The 14796-nt window shown below is 54.5% G+C and overlaps 1 protein-coding gene across 6 annotated transcripts in view; it reads left to right on the top strand.

Annotated features, from left to right (window-relative positions):
• Positions 1-14589, top strand: part of BCL2L11 (BCL2 like 11) — a 50165-nt gene extending 35576 nt beyond the window's left edge. For all 6 annotated transcript variants that reach the window (XM_051836363.2, XM_051836354.2, XM_070068802.1 and 3 more), the window contains one exon: positions 10675-14589. In XM_051836363.2, coding sequence (XP_051692323.1) covers positions 10675-10773 — 99 coding nt within the window. In that variant the 3' untranslated portion in view covers positions 10774-14589. The remainder of the gene's footprint in view (positions 1-10674) is intronic.
• The last annotated feature ends 207 nt before the right edge of the window (positions 14590-14796 follow it).

Here is a 14796-nt window from a genome sequence, read left to right on the forward strand (position 1 = left end):
GGAGTGCAGTGGAGGATGGCCCAAGTGCTTGGGCCCTGCACCCCATGGGAGACCAGGGGGAGGCACCTGGCTCCTGCCATCGGATCAGCGCGGTGTGCCAGCTGTGGCCGCCATTGGGGGGTGAACCAAAGGCAAAAGGAAGACCTTTCTCTCTGTCTCTTTCTCTCACTGTCCACTCTGCCTGTCAAATAAATAAATAAATAAATTAAATTAAATCATTGGTTTCTTTATTTGCTTAGCGTCTGACAGCGTCTGTTTTACAGCATTGGTCTTTTATTGCCACGAATCTTGTGAAGCCCGAGAGGGTGTTTTCCCATTTTTCCTGTTAAAGGAAGTTGCCATGTAGTTGTCACGTGGCTCAGTCCACCTAAGGGCGGCGGGGGCGGTGTGGGAGCTGCAGCTGGAGGCTGAATCCCTGAACGAGCAGGTGAGAGAGGCACAGGTGAGCGCCAAGTCCAGGGCGTGTCGCCTTCCCTCCCCGGGGCTGGACGAGTGACCTGTCCTCTCTCTCCCTACAAGGATGTTTGTCTTGAAGCACTTTCCAACCGGCACCACTGCTGCAGGGGTTACACACAAAGCTCTGCTCGTTCTAACCCCTCGGGGTCCCCAGCGCTAGCGTTTGCCCACATCTGCTTTAATGCCTTCCGAATGGGGTTCACGTCTTTGGGTTCAACCAAGTGTATTGAAAATACTCAAGAAAGAATTGCTTCTGTGCTGAGCACGTGCAGGCTTTTCTTCTCATTCCCTGTGTGATACAGCGTGGTGACTGTCTACAGAGCATTTACAATGTATTGGGTGTTATAAATCATCTGGAGATAAAGGACGTGGGGTGTGTGTAGGTTCTCGGGAATCCTGTGCCATCGTGTATACGGAGCTTGGCCACCCCGAGGATGTGGTGTCCTATGACTTACTGAACGGTTGGAGAACCAATTGCAGACTTGGTACCCCTTCACATGTCCTAAATTCCGCTGTGTGTATTTCCTAAGAATAAGAAGTACTCTTACACAACTGCTGTGTAACCATCAAAGCCTGGAGAGGAACAGAGTTGACAGTGATGTCATCTGTGGACCTTACTGAACCTTTATCCAATGTCCCCAACAGTGTCCCCACTGTCTGCGATAAATAAACAACTTCTTGTGCAAGACCCAGTCTAGGATCTCGCCTTGAGTTTGCCGTCTCGTCTCTTTGGCTTTGTTCGTTTGGAACTGTCCCTCGGGGGTTTTTTTTGGTGACCATTGACACTCACTGGAAGGTCGGGGCTCTTTGTAACTTCCAGCCTCCCTGAATTTGGTTTGTCTGCGGTGTCTGCGTGCTGAGGGTCGAGCTCTGCATCTCCCACAGGAAGACTCCGAAGGCGGTGCTGTTCCCTCGGTGCATGGAGTCAAGGGACCCCCGGCACCCACTGGTACCCTTCCATCCCAGGCAGCGCCTTCCCCGGCTCGGTGTGTGCTTTGCCATGTGCAGTGGAGGCAAAGAGCTCTTGAGGAAAGAGGAGCGTTCCTTTCCACTCCATGTATTTGACTCACCAGCCTGGCTTCATGGGATCCTCTTTTATTCAGTGGGTTATCGTGTGTAATTCCCAATATACGTATCGATGCTTGCTTGCCGCCTCCCCGATTTCCGTAGCACAGGCATGTGCAGAACGCACTGTGGGACAAAGCCTGGGGACCATGGAGAGGGCAGCTCTCGAGAGGCATTTGTTGCTGAATGAACTCTGCCCACACGTGGTGTGTGCTGTGTTAGCTCCTTGTGGCCAGCTTTGCTGCACGGGACCCATCTGGGAGATGCCAAGGACGGCAGGCTGGGGCTGTCGGTGCGAGCTGGGGTAGCACAAGCACGTTGGTGCTCCTGGTGGTAGAATTGATGAAGAAGGCGAGTGGCTTGCGTTTAGCTGTGTGGTGCAGGGTGGGCAGCCTGCGCCTTGAAGCATTCCCCAATACAGGACGGCCAGGTTTCTGGGTGCTCCTCGGGCGCTGTCACCGGTCTCTGCCCTCACTCCTGCCTTTGTGTGCCGGTTCATCCGCTGGAGTAGCGCCATCCAGTGCAGGCCATGGTGTTCTGCCGTAGGGGACACAGCTGCTGGAGGCCCCTTGGTCAGGACGCTTGGCCATGGGCTGGGGCCAAGGCTGTGGAGGGAGCACTGGGCCCTTCAGAATGTTAGCACACTGCTGCTCTTGGAGCACCTCACACCTCAGCTGGGACCCTTGACCCTCTGTGCACAGGGACTGTCCTGGCAGAGGGCTGCAGTGGGCGGGTAGCACACGAAGCCGCTGCGGATTCTCTGGATGTGGCCAGGAATGACTGGGAGCCCTCTCACTGTGTGATCACAAGAAGCACAGGGCAGCTTTGTCTACGCTATGTACTTCCTACTCTGTCCGGGGCATGTGCAGGCAGGAATTGATGGGAGTGCATGTAGACCAAAGTGTAGCCCTGCATCAGATAACCTGGAGTGGAAGAGGCGGCCCCAGACCGGTTTTGATGAAACAGAAGTCTAAGTGAAGTGTCAGTGCGCTAGCATTTCCCTGTACCGTGTGTGAACATGATGTCTCTCTGAGCTCTCCTTCCGACGACGTGCAGCTCCCCTGTGCCGTCTGACCCTTGTTTTTGTAAATGGAAGTTGTTTTTCTGTAAGCAGCATACAAGGGGAGAGGCCGGAGTTGCAGTTTGCTTGGTAAACCCAGCGTGTTCTCAGACGGCATCCTTTGGAGGCCTCCGGGAGTTGAATGTTGGCATTGAGTGAAATAAGCCATGCAAGGAATAATGACATCTCACGTGGGAAATACAAAACACCAGCTAGGCCTGCCTCACAACCTGCTGAGGTGCCCTCAACTCGACTCACTCACCTGGGTTTGCAGAGCAGCAGTGTCCATGGCAAGAGCAGTCCTGGGACAGGGTTTTCAGGCTCAGGGAGCCGGAAGAGGGAGGTCCTCTGGTGTGTGGGTTTTAGGAGCTGCCCACCCCCGACTTAGGCCACGCTGTCCCCATCCCATCGGAAGGTGAGGGGCACTTTGCTTTCTCCTGCCATGCTCTCAGGAGAGCATGTGCTCAGATGATTATTTTTTTTTTAAATTTTTTTTGACAGACAGTGAGAGAGAGAAAGTTATAGACAGTGAGAGAGAGACAGAGAGAAAGGTCTTCCTTCCGTTAGTTCACTCCCCCAATGGCCACCATGGCTGGCGCTGCACCAATCCGAAGCCAGGAACCGGATGCAGGGACCTAGCACTTGGGCCATCCTCCACTGCCCTCCTGGGCCACAGCAGAGAGCTGGCCTGGAAGAGGGGCAACCGGGACAGAATCCGGCACCCTGACTGGGACTAGAACCCGGAGTGCCGGCGCCACAGGCGGAGGATTAGCCTAGTGAGCCGCGGTGCCGGCCAGATGATCTTGACCATGGACTGCTGCCTCCCTGAACAGGTGCATTCTGTGACTTGTGGAGAACAGAGTGGGCTCATGGGGAAGCAGATATCACTGAGAAGCCTGGGGACTTGGGGACCTTGAACCCTGGCTCTTCCCCTTAACCCTTTGGAGACCCATTTTTTTAGCCCATGTGCTGGGAGTATAACAAAGATTAAATAAGAACATTTCAAGGCGGAACTAGAAAATCCAGTCACTTGCTGTCTCCTGCATTCTGTTTTCTCTCACTCTGAACCATAATTGAAGTGCTTCCCAGCTGGTCTTCCATCGCTCCCTAAGGGTCACACTTACAACACCCTGGGAGTGCTTTTTCAACAGGCATGTGTTTGGCCCTTGTTGACACACGCTGTGCCTGTCCGGGTGTGAGCTGAGACTGAGCACTGGGCTGTGTTTCCACGGCTGGGTGGGCTCAGCCAGATGCCCTTGTGTTGAGTCACACCGCGTGTGCATGCGAGGGCTCCATCCGCCTGGCAGGTGCTGCACCTGCAGGGCGGCCCTGCAGTTGTAGGGCCGTAGGCCATTCACATGTAACCATCAGGAGGTGCAGGTGCCCGGAGGGGACTGCAGGGGGGTCAGATGGGGGTTTTTGAAATCTCTTGAGGAGGAAATGAGGATGCACACAAAGCAAGCCGGGGCCCTTCTGCAGCCGTACACAAATAATAAGCCTCTTGCATCATCCTCCGCTACACTTCGACCAGCTGAACCAAAGCAGGGAGGTTTTAGTTGTGGTTAAAGTGTGTTACGTCTCGCTTAGCATTTTTCTGAGGCCGGGGCGGTTCAGAACAGCTCTCAGTCCAGTAGCTCATCTGATGGAAATGCCTTTTGTGGATAGTTCTAGGACAGTGACAGGCTTTGAAGGTGGTCCTCCAGGGTCCCTGCAGCTAGTGTGGCCCTGGGGGCAGGGAGCCAACGCAGCCGGTGACCCCCAAGGGCAAGTGTGCGTCAGCCTCCCAGTGCAGGCAGACAGCGCCCTCCTGGTGCCGGGGTGGAGGCACCGCCACCACATCTGGGAGCAAGAGCTACCTGGGCGTCCTTGCACCAGCTGTGAGGACGTCAGAACTGTTAGGCATGAGCTATGCAAATGTCCCCGCTGCCCTGGTGGCAGATAGAAAGTGAACTTGTCTCCGGCGGTGTTGCAGCGACAGCGCGGGCTGACCCCGGAAAGAGAAGCAGACTCCCGAGCCCGCGTTGGGATCCCAGCCGCTGCTGTCGGACTGGTTCTGGGTGTCTAGCAGTGGACAAAAGCCGGGTCTTCCTGCGGATCTCCCGCATCCGCTCGTCACATGTGGGGCCTTCTATTGGTTGCCACGCATGGGTATGCGTGCCCACAACCACGTGCATATACGCATGTGGGGTCTTCAAAATGCTCATGGAAAATGCTTTTTATGAAACTACCATGCATAGATTTCAGGTGTGTTTGCACCAGAATAAACCTGTCTCTTAATTTAATTCCAGCTTTCCACAAACTTTTTGACGCACTCTCATACACACACATACACACACACACAGAGTACCATAGCGTACGTACACACGTGCGTATGTGCATGGCATAGATAAACATACTGTTTGCATGGTCAGACTATGAACAGGCAGACGGGTGGCTCGCGTCAGAATCACGGGGGAGCTTCTTGTCGCATCTCCCCCAGCCACCTTGGACCGTGGCTGTGGCAGCCCCCGTGGGCACACACAGCATCCACATAATTGGACGTTGAGGGAGCTGGAGCAGAGATTCCCTCGGTCTGTCCTCGCCAGTCTCATGGCCCAGAATCAGTCTCCCATTACCTGTTATCACCTAAAGATCCGTCTTCTGTTGTTGTAGTTGTTCATGTTCAAGACATCTTGGGCATTCGGTGTTGAAATTCTAGAGGAAACACGTTTGGGACGAGTTAACATCCTGAGAGTCTCGGGGCCGTTGGGCTCATCCTGCTTTCTGACTTGTCTCTTGGGAGCGACCTCAGCTTAGTAAGACTGAAGCTAGCATCACCTGTGTCCCTTCCCTAGCCCACGTTTGCCAGGAGAAATCTCTTTCCGGATATCGCTTCTGCCCTGTCTTAACCTGCATTGTGCAGCACCCTCTGTGCAGATTTTCCTGTGAGTCCCAGTCCGTGGCCCAGTGGGTTTGTGCCCTGCCCCGTGCTGACGTCTGAGCGGAGTTGTAGGGGATCCCTCAGGGATCTCCAGCCTCAGTGCACAGCCTGGCTCTGTGATCTCATTTCACCCCCAGACAGGGAATAGTGGGCCCTGTCCGGGCACCGCCGTGCGTGCGGAGGGCCATGCTGGCCCCTGAGCCCACCCTGGGTTTCTGTCGGCCCCACGTCCATGCTGTCTCAGCTGTTGTGCACACCTTCTTGGTGGGCGGGGTGGGCTCCGAACTACCCTTCTCTAGCCTTGTACCCTCAAACCCATTGTGGGCCCCTTGGCCGGATTTGCCGTCCGCTGACCAGCCTAGGGGAGGCTCCAAAGTGTGCTGAGCCATTCCGTGTAGCAGCGGCAGCAGTGTCTGCTCTGCCCCCAGGCCCTCGGACTTGGTGTCTTGGGCAGCTCTCCGACAGGCGCCCCTCCCTGCACAGGGTTGGAGACTGAGTACTCAGCTGTGTCCCGGACGTGCATGGCCGTCCACCTGACCAGGTCCCTGTGGCAACCTACTGCTTCCCCAACACCTGCTTCCTTGGGCCCACCCAGCAAGGCGGCATTGAAGAGTAATTGTGGCTGGTGCCGCGGCTCACTAGGCTAATCCTCCGCCTAGTGGCGCCGGCACACCGGGTTCTAGTCCCGGTCGGGGCGCCAGATTCTGTCCTGGTTGCCCCTCTTCCAGGCCAGCTCTCTGCTGTGGCCCGGGAGTGCAGTGGAGGATGGCCCAAGTGCTTGGGCCCTGCACCCCATGGGAGACCAGGAGAATTACCTGGCTCCTGCCATTGGATCAGCGCAGTGCGCCAGCCGCAGCACACCGGCCGCGGCAGCCATTGGAGGGTGAACCAACAGCAAAAGGAAGACCTTTCTCTCTGTCTCTCTCTCACTGTCCACTCTGCCTGTCCAAAAAAAAAAAAAAAAAAAAAAAAGAGTAATTGCATTCCCTGAAACTTGATGGGTTGTTTGTTCCAAGTGTAAACTGAATGTGCTACTGGTTTGGTGATGGCTTTGTGGCCATGTCCAGTTGTCCCCCAGCCTTGACCCCAGCAAGTCAGAGTGTCCACGCTGTTGTCATACACTGAGTGTCCCTCACCTCGCTGGCAGCTCCCAGCCCTTGGTGGGTCAGCATCAGCCCCATGGCACGGCCCTCCCCCAGCTGCTACCTGAGTCCTCTTGCATCTTGGGTCCTGCAGGGACAAGGAACCATTTAGGAGTTCCCTGTGTGAATGCTGTTGTCGCTGTCCCCAGGGGCATTGCCCACATCTTCAGAGTACTGTGCCCCTGTGTGTAAGAGGGAAATCAGCAGTCCTGTAGCTCGGCCTGGCTGTTCATCCTGGCATATTACAAGAAATCAAATTCTCACGTGCCGGGAGAAGTGTAGCCTCCGATGAGCCGGTGCCCCTTGTCAAGTGCAGCGCCCTCCTGCCCCACTCCCGGTTCCTCCCTGTGCCTTTTCTCTTTCCTTGCTCCAGTCCTTGTCTCCTGCGGGCTCTGCATAGGGATTAGCTCTGGAGCCTGCCCTGCCCCACTCCCCCACCTGCCTCCCCAGCAAATGCTTTTCTCTCTCTCTGTTTGTTTACCTCTGCATTGTCCTTGCGCTATTATCTTGTTGATTACCTTGGGCTGGCGACAGGCGACAGGTATCTCTGCGTGAGAGCAGGCCCCTGCTGGGATGCTGGCTGGAGCCCCTTTCCCCCAGGGGCTCTCTCTGCCAGCCGGGAAGCTATGCATGTTTGAGGGGTGGTCCGTGGACATGGCAGGATGGCTGTAAAAGTCAATTATCCCCAATAGCCCGGCTTTCCTATAGCTCCTGATGGAGCCCAGGCTGGCTTGCCATTGGGGCCCTGGCAAGGAGAAGGCGTGGCACAGCCAGGAGCATTGTCTGCACTCAGGAGCAGGTGTGGTTTCCTTGAGAAGTCTCCTTCACCGGGTAGTTGGAGCAGGGCACCTGTCCAGAGTCGTTTTGCAAGTCAGACTAAGGGACGCTGCTCTCACTTGGAGCTTGCAGGCCCAGGAATGAAAGCATGACCAGGGACAGGGACTCTGGAATTTGCTGTCAGCCCTGCTGGGGGAGCCGGACCTCACCTCCGGTCACAGCGCCACTCTGAGGTGCTGGGCTCAGCCCAGAGCACCGGCAACCTGCCTGCCTCTCAGGAGAGGTGGAGCTTCCACTCAGGACTAGGAGACAGGACTGTCTTTCCTGTGCTGCCCAGTCTGGGACTGGAAGAACGTAAATGTCCCCGCAGTGCGCAGGTGCCCCTGGCCCTGAGAAGCAGCCACCAGGGCGGACGCAGACCTGGAGGGGCACCAGGCAGGAGGTTCAGGCGTCACGGCTGCTGCTTGCTCCTGCGCACGGGCTTCTGTTTCCTTGTAGCCCACATGAGATGCCAGGGACCACTCCCTCCGCAAGTTGCAGTGCCAGGCTTGGGGGGCAGCGGGGTCTCACCTTGCACCTGGTGTAACTGAGGACCCCTCCCCCCCACAATGCAGTGGCTGCGTGATCAGACCTGCCGGTGCCATCCTGGACACGTTGCTGTGGCCACAACCTACCAGGTGCACGCTTGCGTGGACCTCTCCCCAATGCCCTGCGTCCTGGGGGCTCTGTCCAATCGCTTTGAGCTCCCTCCTTAACCACTCCCAGCCAGAGGCCCTGCTTGGGGAGCTCAGTGGCACAGCGGTTCCTCAAGCAGAGCACGCAGGGAGCTCTGTTGTGGGTTGAACACAAGCGATGCCGAACGCTGGGTGCTAGTTCCGCGTCCTCACCCAGCTGCGGGGCCACCTGCCCCACTGGCGTCACCAGGCCCGAGCTGTGCACCCGAGAAGCCATGTTTGCGCGTGTGGCTGTGGATAGGAGAGGGCAGCTTGTGTGTGCAGGAAGCAGGTACCTGCTTGCCATGGGCCACACACACGCATGCCGCCAGCCAGCAGGCAGCCGTGACGCGGGGCCAGCCATCGAGGCTGTCAGGGCTGGCTCAGTTCTGTGAGTCAGTGATAATGGCCTCGCTGCTCAGTGTCGTCCAAGAGCGGTTGTTGACTGGCCCAAAGGTGTGCCTGCTGCCGTGCCTGCTGGGTGAGAGCCACGGGCCAAGGCTCCATGTGCCAGGCACGGGGAGTTTGTTTGGCCCAAATTCCCTCTGTCCCCTTCTGTCCCCTTGGGGCGACTTCTTGCCCCGAGTCACAGCCACTGTCATCGTCCTGCTGTCTTCATGGGGTGCGTGAGCCACTCAGTCCTGGGATAGGAAACTTTCAAGTGTCCCTCGTGTGACCCGGCCCCATCACTGCGGCCATTCCCTGCCCGCACCAAAGATGGCGCGGGCGCCAGGTTGCTGCGAGACATCCCCTGCGGGCGCAGCGACATGGCCTATCACAGCGCGTGCTTTCTACATTTTAGTAAGCTGTGGTTTTATTTTGAATAAGCCTCTTTCGACCTATTGCTGTTCATCTACACTAAAATTAACCTTCCCCTAAATTATTCTCACACTGAAGGAGCAAAGTAATTTTGAAAGTTAAATCAAAACAAAGCAATGTTGTGTGTGCAGCAGATAAAAATCGCGGACTGTGGTTACGGGGCGCCTCGGCAGGAATCACGCGCAGAAGGCTGATTTCCTGCCACCAAGCCCTGGAAGGAAGAGGGGAAAGGCCCTGGCTGTACCGCCGTGCCAGGCTGGCAGGCCGGCGCTGGGGACCTGCGGGGCAGGCAGGGCAGGCGCACCCGCCGCAGCTGGTGTCTGCTGGCGGCGTTTGGGGCCTGGGAAGGGATCGGTTTCTCGGCCTGATTCTGGCTGGATTTATGGCTGGTGGTTCCCGCCATGTAGCCTTGGAAGTCTTATCCTGCCAGAGCAAGAATGGGCTTTGGAGGAGCTATGGACTGCCAACAGCCCTGCAGCACGGGCTCGTGTGGGTTGGTTGTTAAGGAAACAGCCGGCTCCCATCACAGACCCAAGCTGTGAAGCAGGTTGTAGCTCGGGGCAGTGAGGCTGCGTGTTCCGTCGCTGTGTCCGGCTGTTCTGAATGGATGGACCCAACAGGGTGGACCAGGACCTGGCGGGGGTGGGGAGAGGGGCAACCTGCAAGACCCCAAGGCTCTGAAACCTGCAAAGGTGTAGTAAAGGGACACTGGCCACCCATGAAGAGGCGCCTTTTTGTTGGGAATGGCACCTTGCTCCCCACACCCGAGGGTGGGAGGGCGGAGTTGACTCAGCCTTGGGTCCGAGACCACGGGCGCCACTCGGGTCATCATGTTTGTCCAGCAGAGCCGCCCAGAGGCACAGTGCTGCGTTGCTGTACCACTTCATTTAGCTTCTTGGGGAAAATTACCCCAAATCACTGCCTTCTCAAGTAAATTGCAGCTCAGGGAGTCCGCAACACATTAGAATGTCAATGAACTTGGGTAGTGAGATCATGGCTTCACATCCACCCAGTTCTTTCTCTGTCCCCACTACCCCCACCTCTCTTCACGGGACACCGACTCCAGGTGCTAGGGAAGGTGGCTTTTCTTCGGCACCTGTGTGGTTTCCTCCCCAGAGCACTGAGGGTTAGGGATTCTCTTTTGAGTTTTCCAAACACTCCTTGGTTGCTTCCTGTCTCAGTTTCCAGTAGGAGGAAACCAGGAGCCGGCATTGTGGCACAGTAGGCTAAGCTGTCGCTTGTGACACCTGCATCCCGTATTGGAGTCCCACCTGCTCCCCTTCCGATCCAGCTCCCTCCCAATGCACCTGGGAAGGCAGCAGCCGCAGGTGGCTGAAGTGCTGAAGCCAGGAGCTTCATCTGAGCGTGACCTTGGCTGTTGTCATTTGGGCAATGATCCAGTGGATGGAAGATTTGTGTCTCCCTGTTTCCGTCACTCTGCCTTTCAAGTAAATAGACAAATTTTTCTTTAAAGGAGGAGGACGACGAGATGGGCCTGTGCCTGTGCTTCATGCCTTCCCTGTGCAGAGGAACTAGAAGCCAGTTCCCTTAGCCGGCTCGGAGAGGAGCTGGTGCTTTGGCCCCCAGAGTGACAGGAAGATGAGACTGATGGTTCATTTCATGAATAAATGTGTGTGTGTGTGTGTGTGTGAATGTGTGCGCGCGTGCGCACGTGCCCAGTGATTAGGGAGAAACTAAGAAGCTGTGCTTTTGTCCTTTCAGGTTTTTTTGAATAATTACCCAGCAGCGGAGGAGCAGCCCCAAATGGTTATCTTGCGACTGTTGCGTTACATCGTGCGCCTGGTGTGGAGGATGCATTGACCGGGCCTCGGCGGAGCCCAGCGGCACCGTGGCTCTGCAGCAGGGGAGCATGCGCAGGGGACGCTGCGCCGCCCTCATGCCCTGCGCCCGCTGCCATGAACTTGACTTCTCGCTCGGCGCTACGTGCCGGAAGATCTGGTGGGAGCGTGTCCTGAATGTAAATGCGGGAGAGTTCTTTTTTTCTTAATGTACAAATCATGGTTCTTTGGAGCAGGATTTTATGCAAGAGTGGTGTTTACATGCAGTGTCTGTATTTTTTTTTCCACCTCCTTTAATAAGAACAGGTTTTTGAAAAAAAGGAAATGGAAAATTTTTAACCAACTCATGAATAATTTTTGTACTAAAACTTTAAGAACTTATTGCCTACTCTCAGAGGATTATGTAAACCCTGCCGTGGAAACTGAGCCAGCTAATTTATAAAGCTGCCTTGGTTTATTTTTAGAGATTACTGTACAGAATTTTTACACAGGGCAAGGTGTGACATGTCCCCTCCCTTCCCTGCCGTGGTTGCTTTAACCTTTTTTTTCTCTTTTTTTTTTTTTTGTAATTATTGTTAATACCAAAAGAGTGTGTATGGAGCAGAATGGAGTCAAGTGGCAGAGGGGCCGCTCCTGTTTTGTAAATATTTACTTACCTCCTGAGTGCAGTGGCACCGTGGCTTGCCTGCAGGCTGCGCTTGTGGGTTTCCCGCCATCTCCCAAGATGCTCTGCTGGTCCAGCTGGGCTCTGTGGCATACATGGACCAGGGGTCTTCCCACGACTGGATATGATGGGGCACGGCAGCCCAGGCCACCTGTGCACTAGCCAAGTCGCTAAGCAGTTCTGGGGCGGGTGTCCGGGTAACTTTGATGGCGTGGCGAGAGAGAAGTGTGCTGAAGAGCAGAGAGCAGTGGAGACCGGGCTCTGTGCACTGCAGGCCTCCCCACAGCTGCCGGCTGCAGGCTCAGCACCAGCCCCAGCGGTCAGCACGCCTGTGCATCCAGCCACAGGCCGGGGGAGGGGGAGGCCCCATATGGCCATTCTCCAGGCATCGGCCGTCAGCCCACCCCAGTCTACGTGGCCTGTGATGCCGACATTTGACCCCAGCTCCTGTCGGTCTACCTTGACATACAGGCTGAATTCCACTTTCAGCAGTGCCAGGGAAGAACACGAGGGGGGAATCCAAACTGCCCGCTTTCTCCATTTCTCTTAGGACAGTGGGATTCTCTCGGCCCCCCGGGGCTCCACCTCTGTGGGATGTCCCCCGGGTGCCTCCCTGCCCCTTGGCGGCGGTACCTGGGGAGCCCTCTCTCCAGTCCGTCATTCCAAAGCCAGTCCAGTGACCAGGGACACCAAGAGAGAAACAGCCCAGGGAACAGTGGAAGCTTGGAGGTGACTCATGTCATTTTAGAAAATAATTTTTTTAAAAGACTCCACCAATCTTCAGCTGCGCCAACAACTATTGCATTTGCTTTTACATCAACATTAAATTAAGTGGGAAAATCCATGCATTTGTGTCTTCACAGTTTTATGAAAATACATGTACGTATGTATAGCCTCTGTATTTTTTCCTTTAGGTAGAGATGATTTGATTTCAGATGCTCTTCCTTTGTTAAAATTTTCTCTTTTCCCCCCAATCTCCCCGGAGTTTGGAAAGTTTAGAAGCTGTGTTGGCGCTCCACTCGATTCTCGACGTGTCTCGAGGGCACTCGTGGGGTCACACACAGCCCACGGTTTGCAGGATCGCAGCCACGGGCCTGCTGGACATCACACACCAAAGATGTATTTGGTCCTGGGCCGCCCCCTCCCAGGATCCCCGTGCCCACGTGCCAGTCCCCGTGACTGCAGCACTTTACTCTCTTCCTTCAGCCCTGTGAACCCCAGAGCACTGGGGACAGGCGTGGGGGCTCTGCTCGCCGTGGCCCCGGCCCCCGCCCAGGCTCCAGGCTCTGAGGAGTTAGAGGTTCTCTGAATTGTAGAAGTGTTAAGGAGCAGGCTGTGGGCAGCAGAGCCTGGAGAGGTTCCCCGCCGTCACTGCAGGCGTCTCTCCGTCACGATGCCTCCCTGCAGGAAGTGCACCTGCCCTGGGTATGCCTCTTACGTTTTAGCTTCTGTTGTTGTCGTCATTTAATTTTTGTAGAAAAAAAAAGAAAAAGAGCTAGATCCCTTTTTTGAATACGTAATGCGGGTTTTGTGCCTTGATAACCTCTCCCTGTGTGAGGTTTGTAGAAAGTGTCCTGTGACTTCGCACCGAGATGCAATAAACACACACACACACACACACACACACACACAGTAGCTTCACGAGGGATTCCACAGATGACCTTCTAGAAACAATTCGGTAAAGAAGTTTCAGTTAAGGGTGGGGGGAATGGATTTTGGCGAAAACATTTTAAAAATTCCTTGTGACGTGGGGAGAAAAATGCAATGGAATACAATTTTCTTCTGTGTTCCCTTCTTAATGTTGTATATATTTTGACTATTTATTAGATTAGGAGGTCAGATTTTACTTATCAACTGAGCCAGATGTCTGTGTGCAATTGTGTTCCTTTACCTTTCTTGTAAAATTTTGTACAGCTTATATAAGTAAAAAAAAATCACTGTTTTTTCTAAGCTTTTTAGAATCAAGGACTGTAAATATTGTAGATTCTTTTTCTGTGTCATGTGTCCTACTGTTTCATGATGCTGTAACATGTAGAAATATTGTATATTTATTTTCTGCTTATTTAATGTCGTAAGTTCTTGAACGTGCCGACGTCCCTGCCCCCACCCCCATGGAACGCTTCCCCCTCCAGGTGTGGGGTGGCCACCGGCCTCCAGCGTGGGTCCTGGGTTTCAGTTCTTGGACTCTGTTGTCCTTAGCTTGTGTGTAGATACCAATAAGAAAGTGTAAATCCGGCTGGCTACACAAGTCTGCTCCAAGAAACACTCAGCAACTTTGTTTGTTGCAGAGCTGCTAACTTCTGCCGACTGCAGACGCATGGTTTTAAAAACAGCAATGTGTTACCAGCATTGGGGAAAGATTTTTTTTTTCCATTGAAAATTCATCCCTGACAGCTCCAAGCAGAGGAGATGCAAATGCGCCCCTCCTGGACGTGCGGCCACGTGGTCTTCCAGGGTGAGGGCCAGGCTGGTGAGGAGCACCTGTGGCTCCCTGTGCTTTGCCGTGTGGACTGTCTGTGTGCAGGAGCTGATCCTGCAGCCATCCACTCTCCCCCAACCGTGGGGTCATCCCTGCTTCTTCAGGTCAAAGCCCTCCGAGAACTTGGGGGTCCCACTGAGCTGGGATGGGGGGCTCAAGAAGTAGAAGCTCATGGAAGCACTAGGGTGACGAGGTGACTACGTGCTGGTTTAGCCTGGCACCTCTGCGTGTGCAGCACACACGTGTGCGGGGATGTGTCCACACGTGATGCTAAGTCGGCCAGGCTCTGCTGCAAACAGCGTTGTGTGCCGGAAGCATTCTCAAGCCCCCAGCTCCAGTAACTTGACTACTTTTATTTGAGAATTCCAGATTTGAGAGGCTGTCTTGGCTTTTAGGTTTTCTGTCCAGATTCTGCGACCACTGGTTACTGTATCCGAACTCATCAGGTACCCATTTATAAATAGCACTGATCTGTCTGTATACTGATCCATCACTAACTTGTTTCCTAGGACCCAGCGTATGTAGCATTTGTATTGCAATTTCCCTGGCTTCCTTGTGTTTTGCACTGATGAATTTTGACAGGGTAATTGCCACTTTACTTGTGCAATACTGCTGTAAATAACTGCACATTTTTTTAAGAAACTCAATCTTTTATGTTCTTAATGAATTTTATATAAATAAAACTTTCAACTTGTGTTGGTGAGCTGTTTGATTTTTGTTGTCACGAAATGGCAGAGAAACAGCTGAAGTTGTGTCGGAATGGAGGCCCCCACACACCTGCCCCAGGTAGATCATCCTACAAATCCTTGCTGGAACACAAAGTCCGTGATAGACTTAGAGGCAAACCGCTCCGCAGTTTTGAAGTAGCTGCTGAGAAGGCTGAGGGCAGAGTGTGCTGCCCC

The sequence above is a fragment of the Oryctolagus cuniculus genome, chromosome 2 (genome assembly GCF_964237555.1).
Source record: "Oryctolagus cuniculus chromosome 2, mOryCun1.1, whole genome shotgun sequence".
Taxonomy (NCBI): domain Eukaryota; kingdom Metazoa; phylum Chordata; class Mammalia; order Lagomorpha; family Leporidae; genus Oryctolagus; species Oryctolagus cuniculus.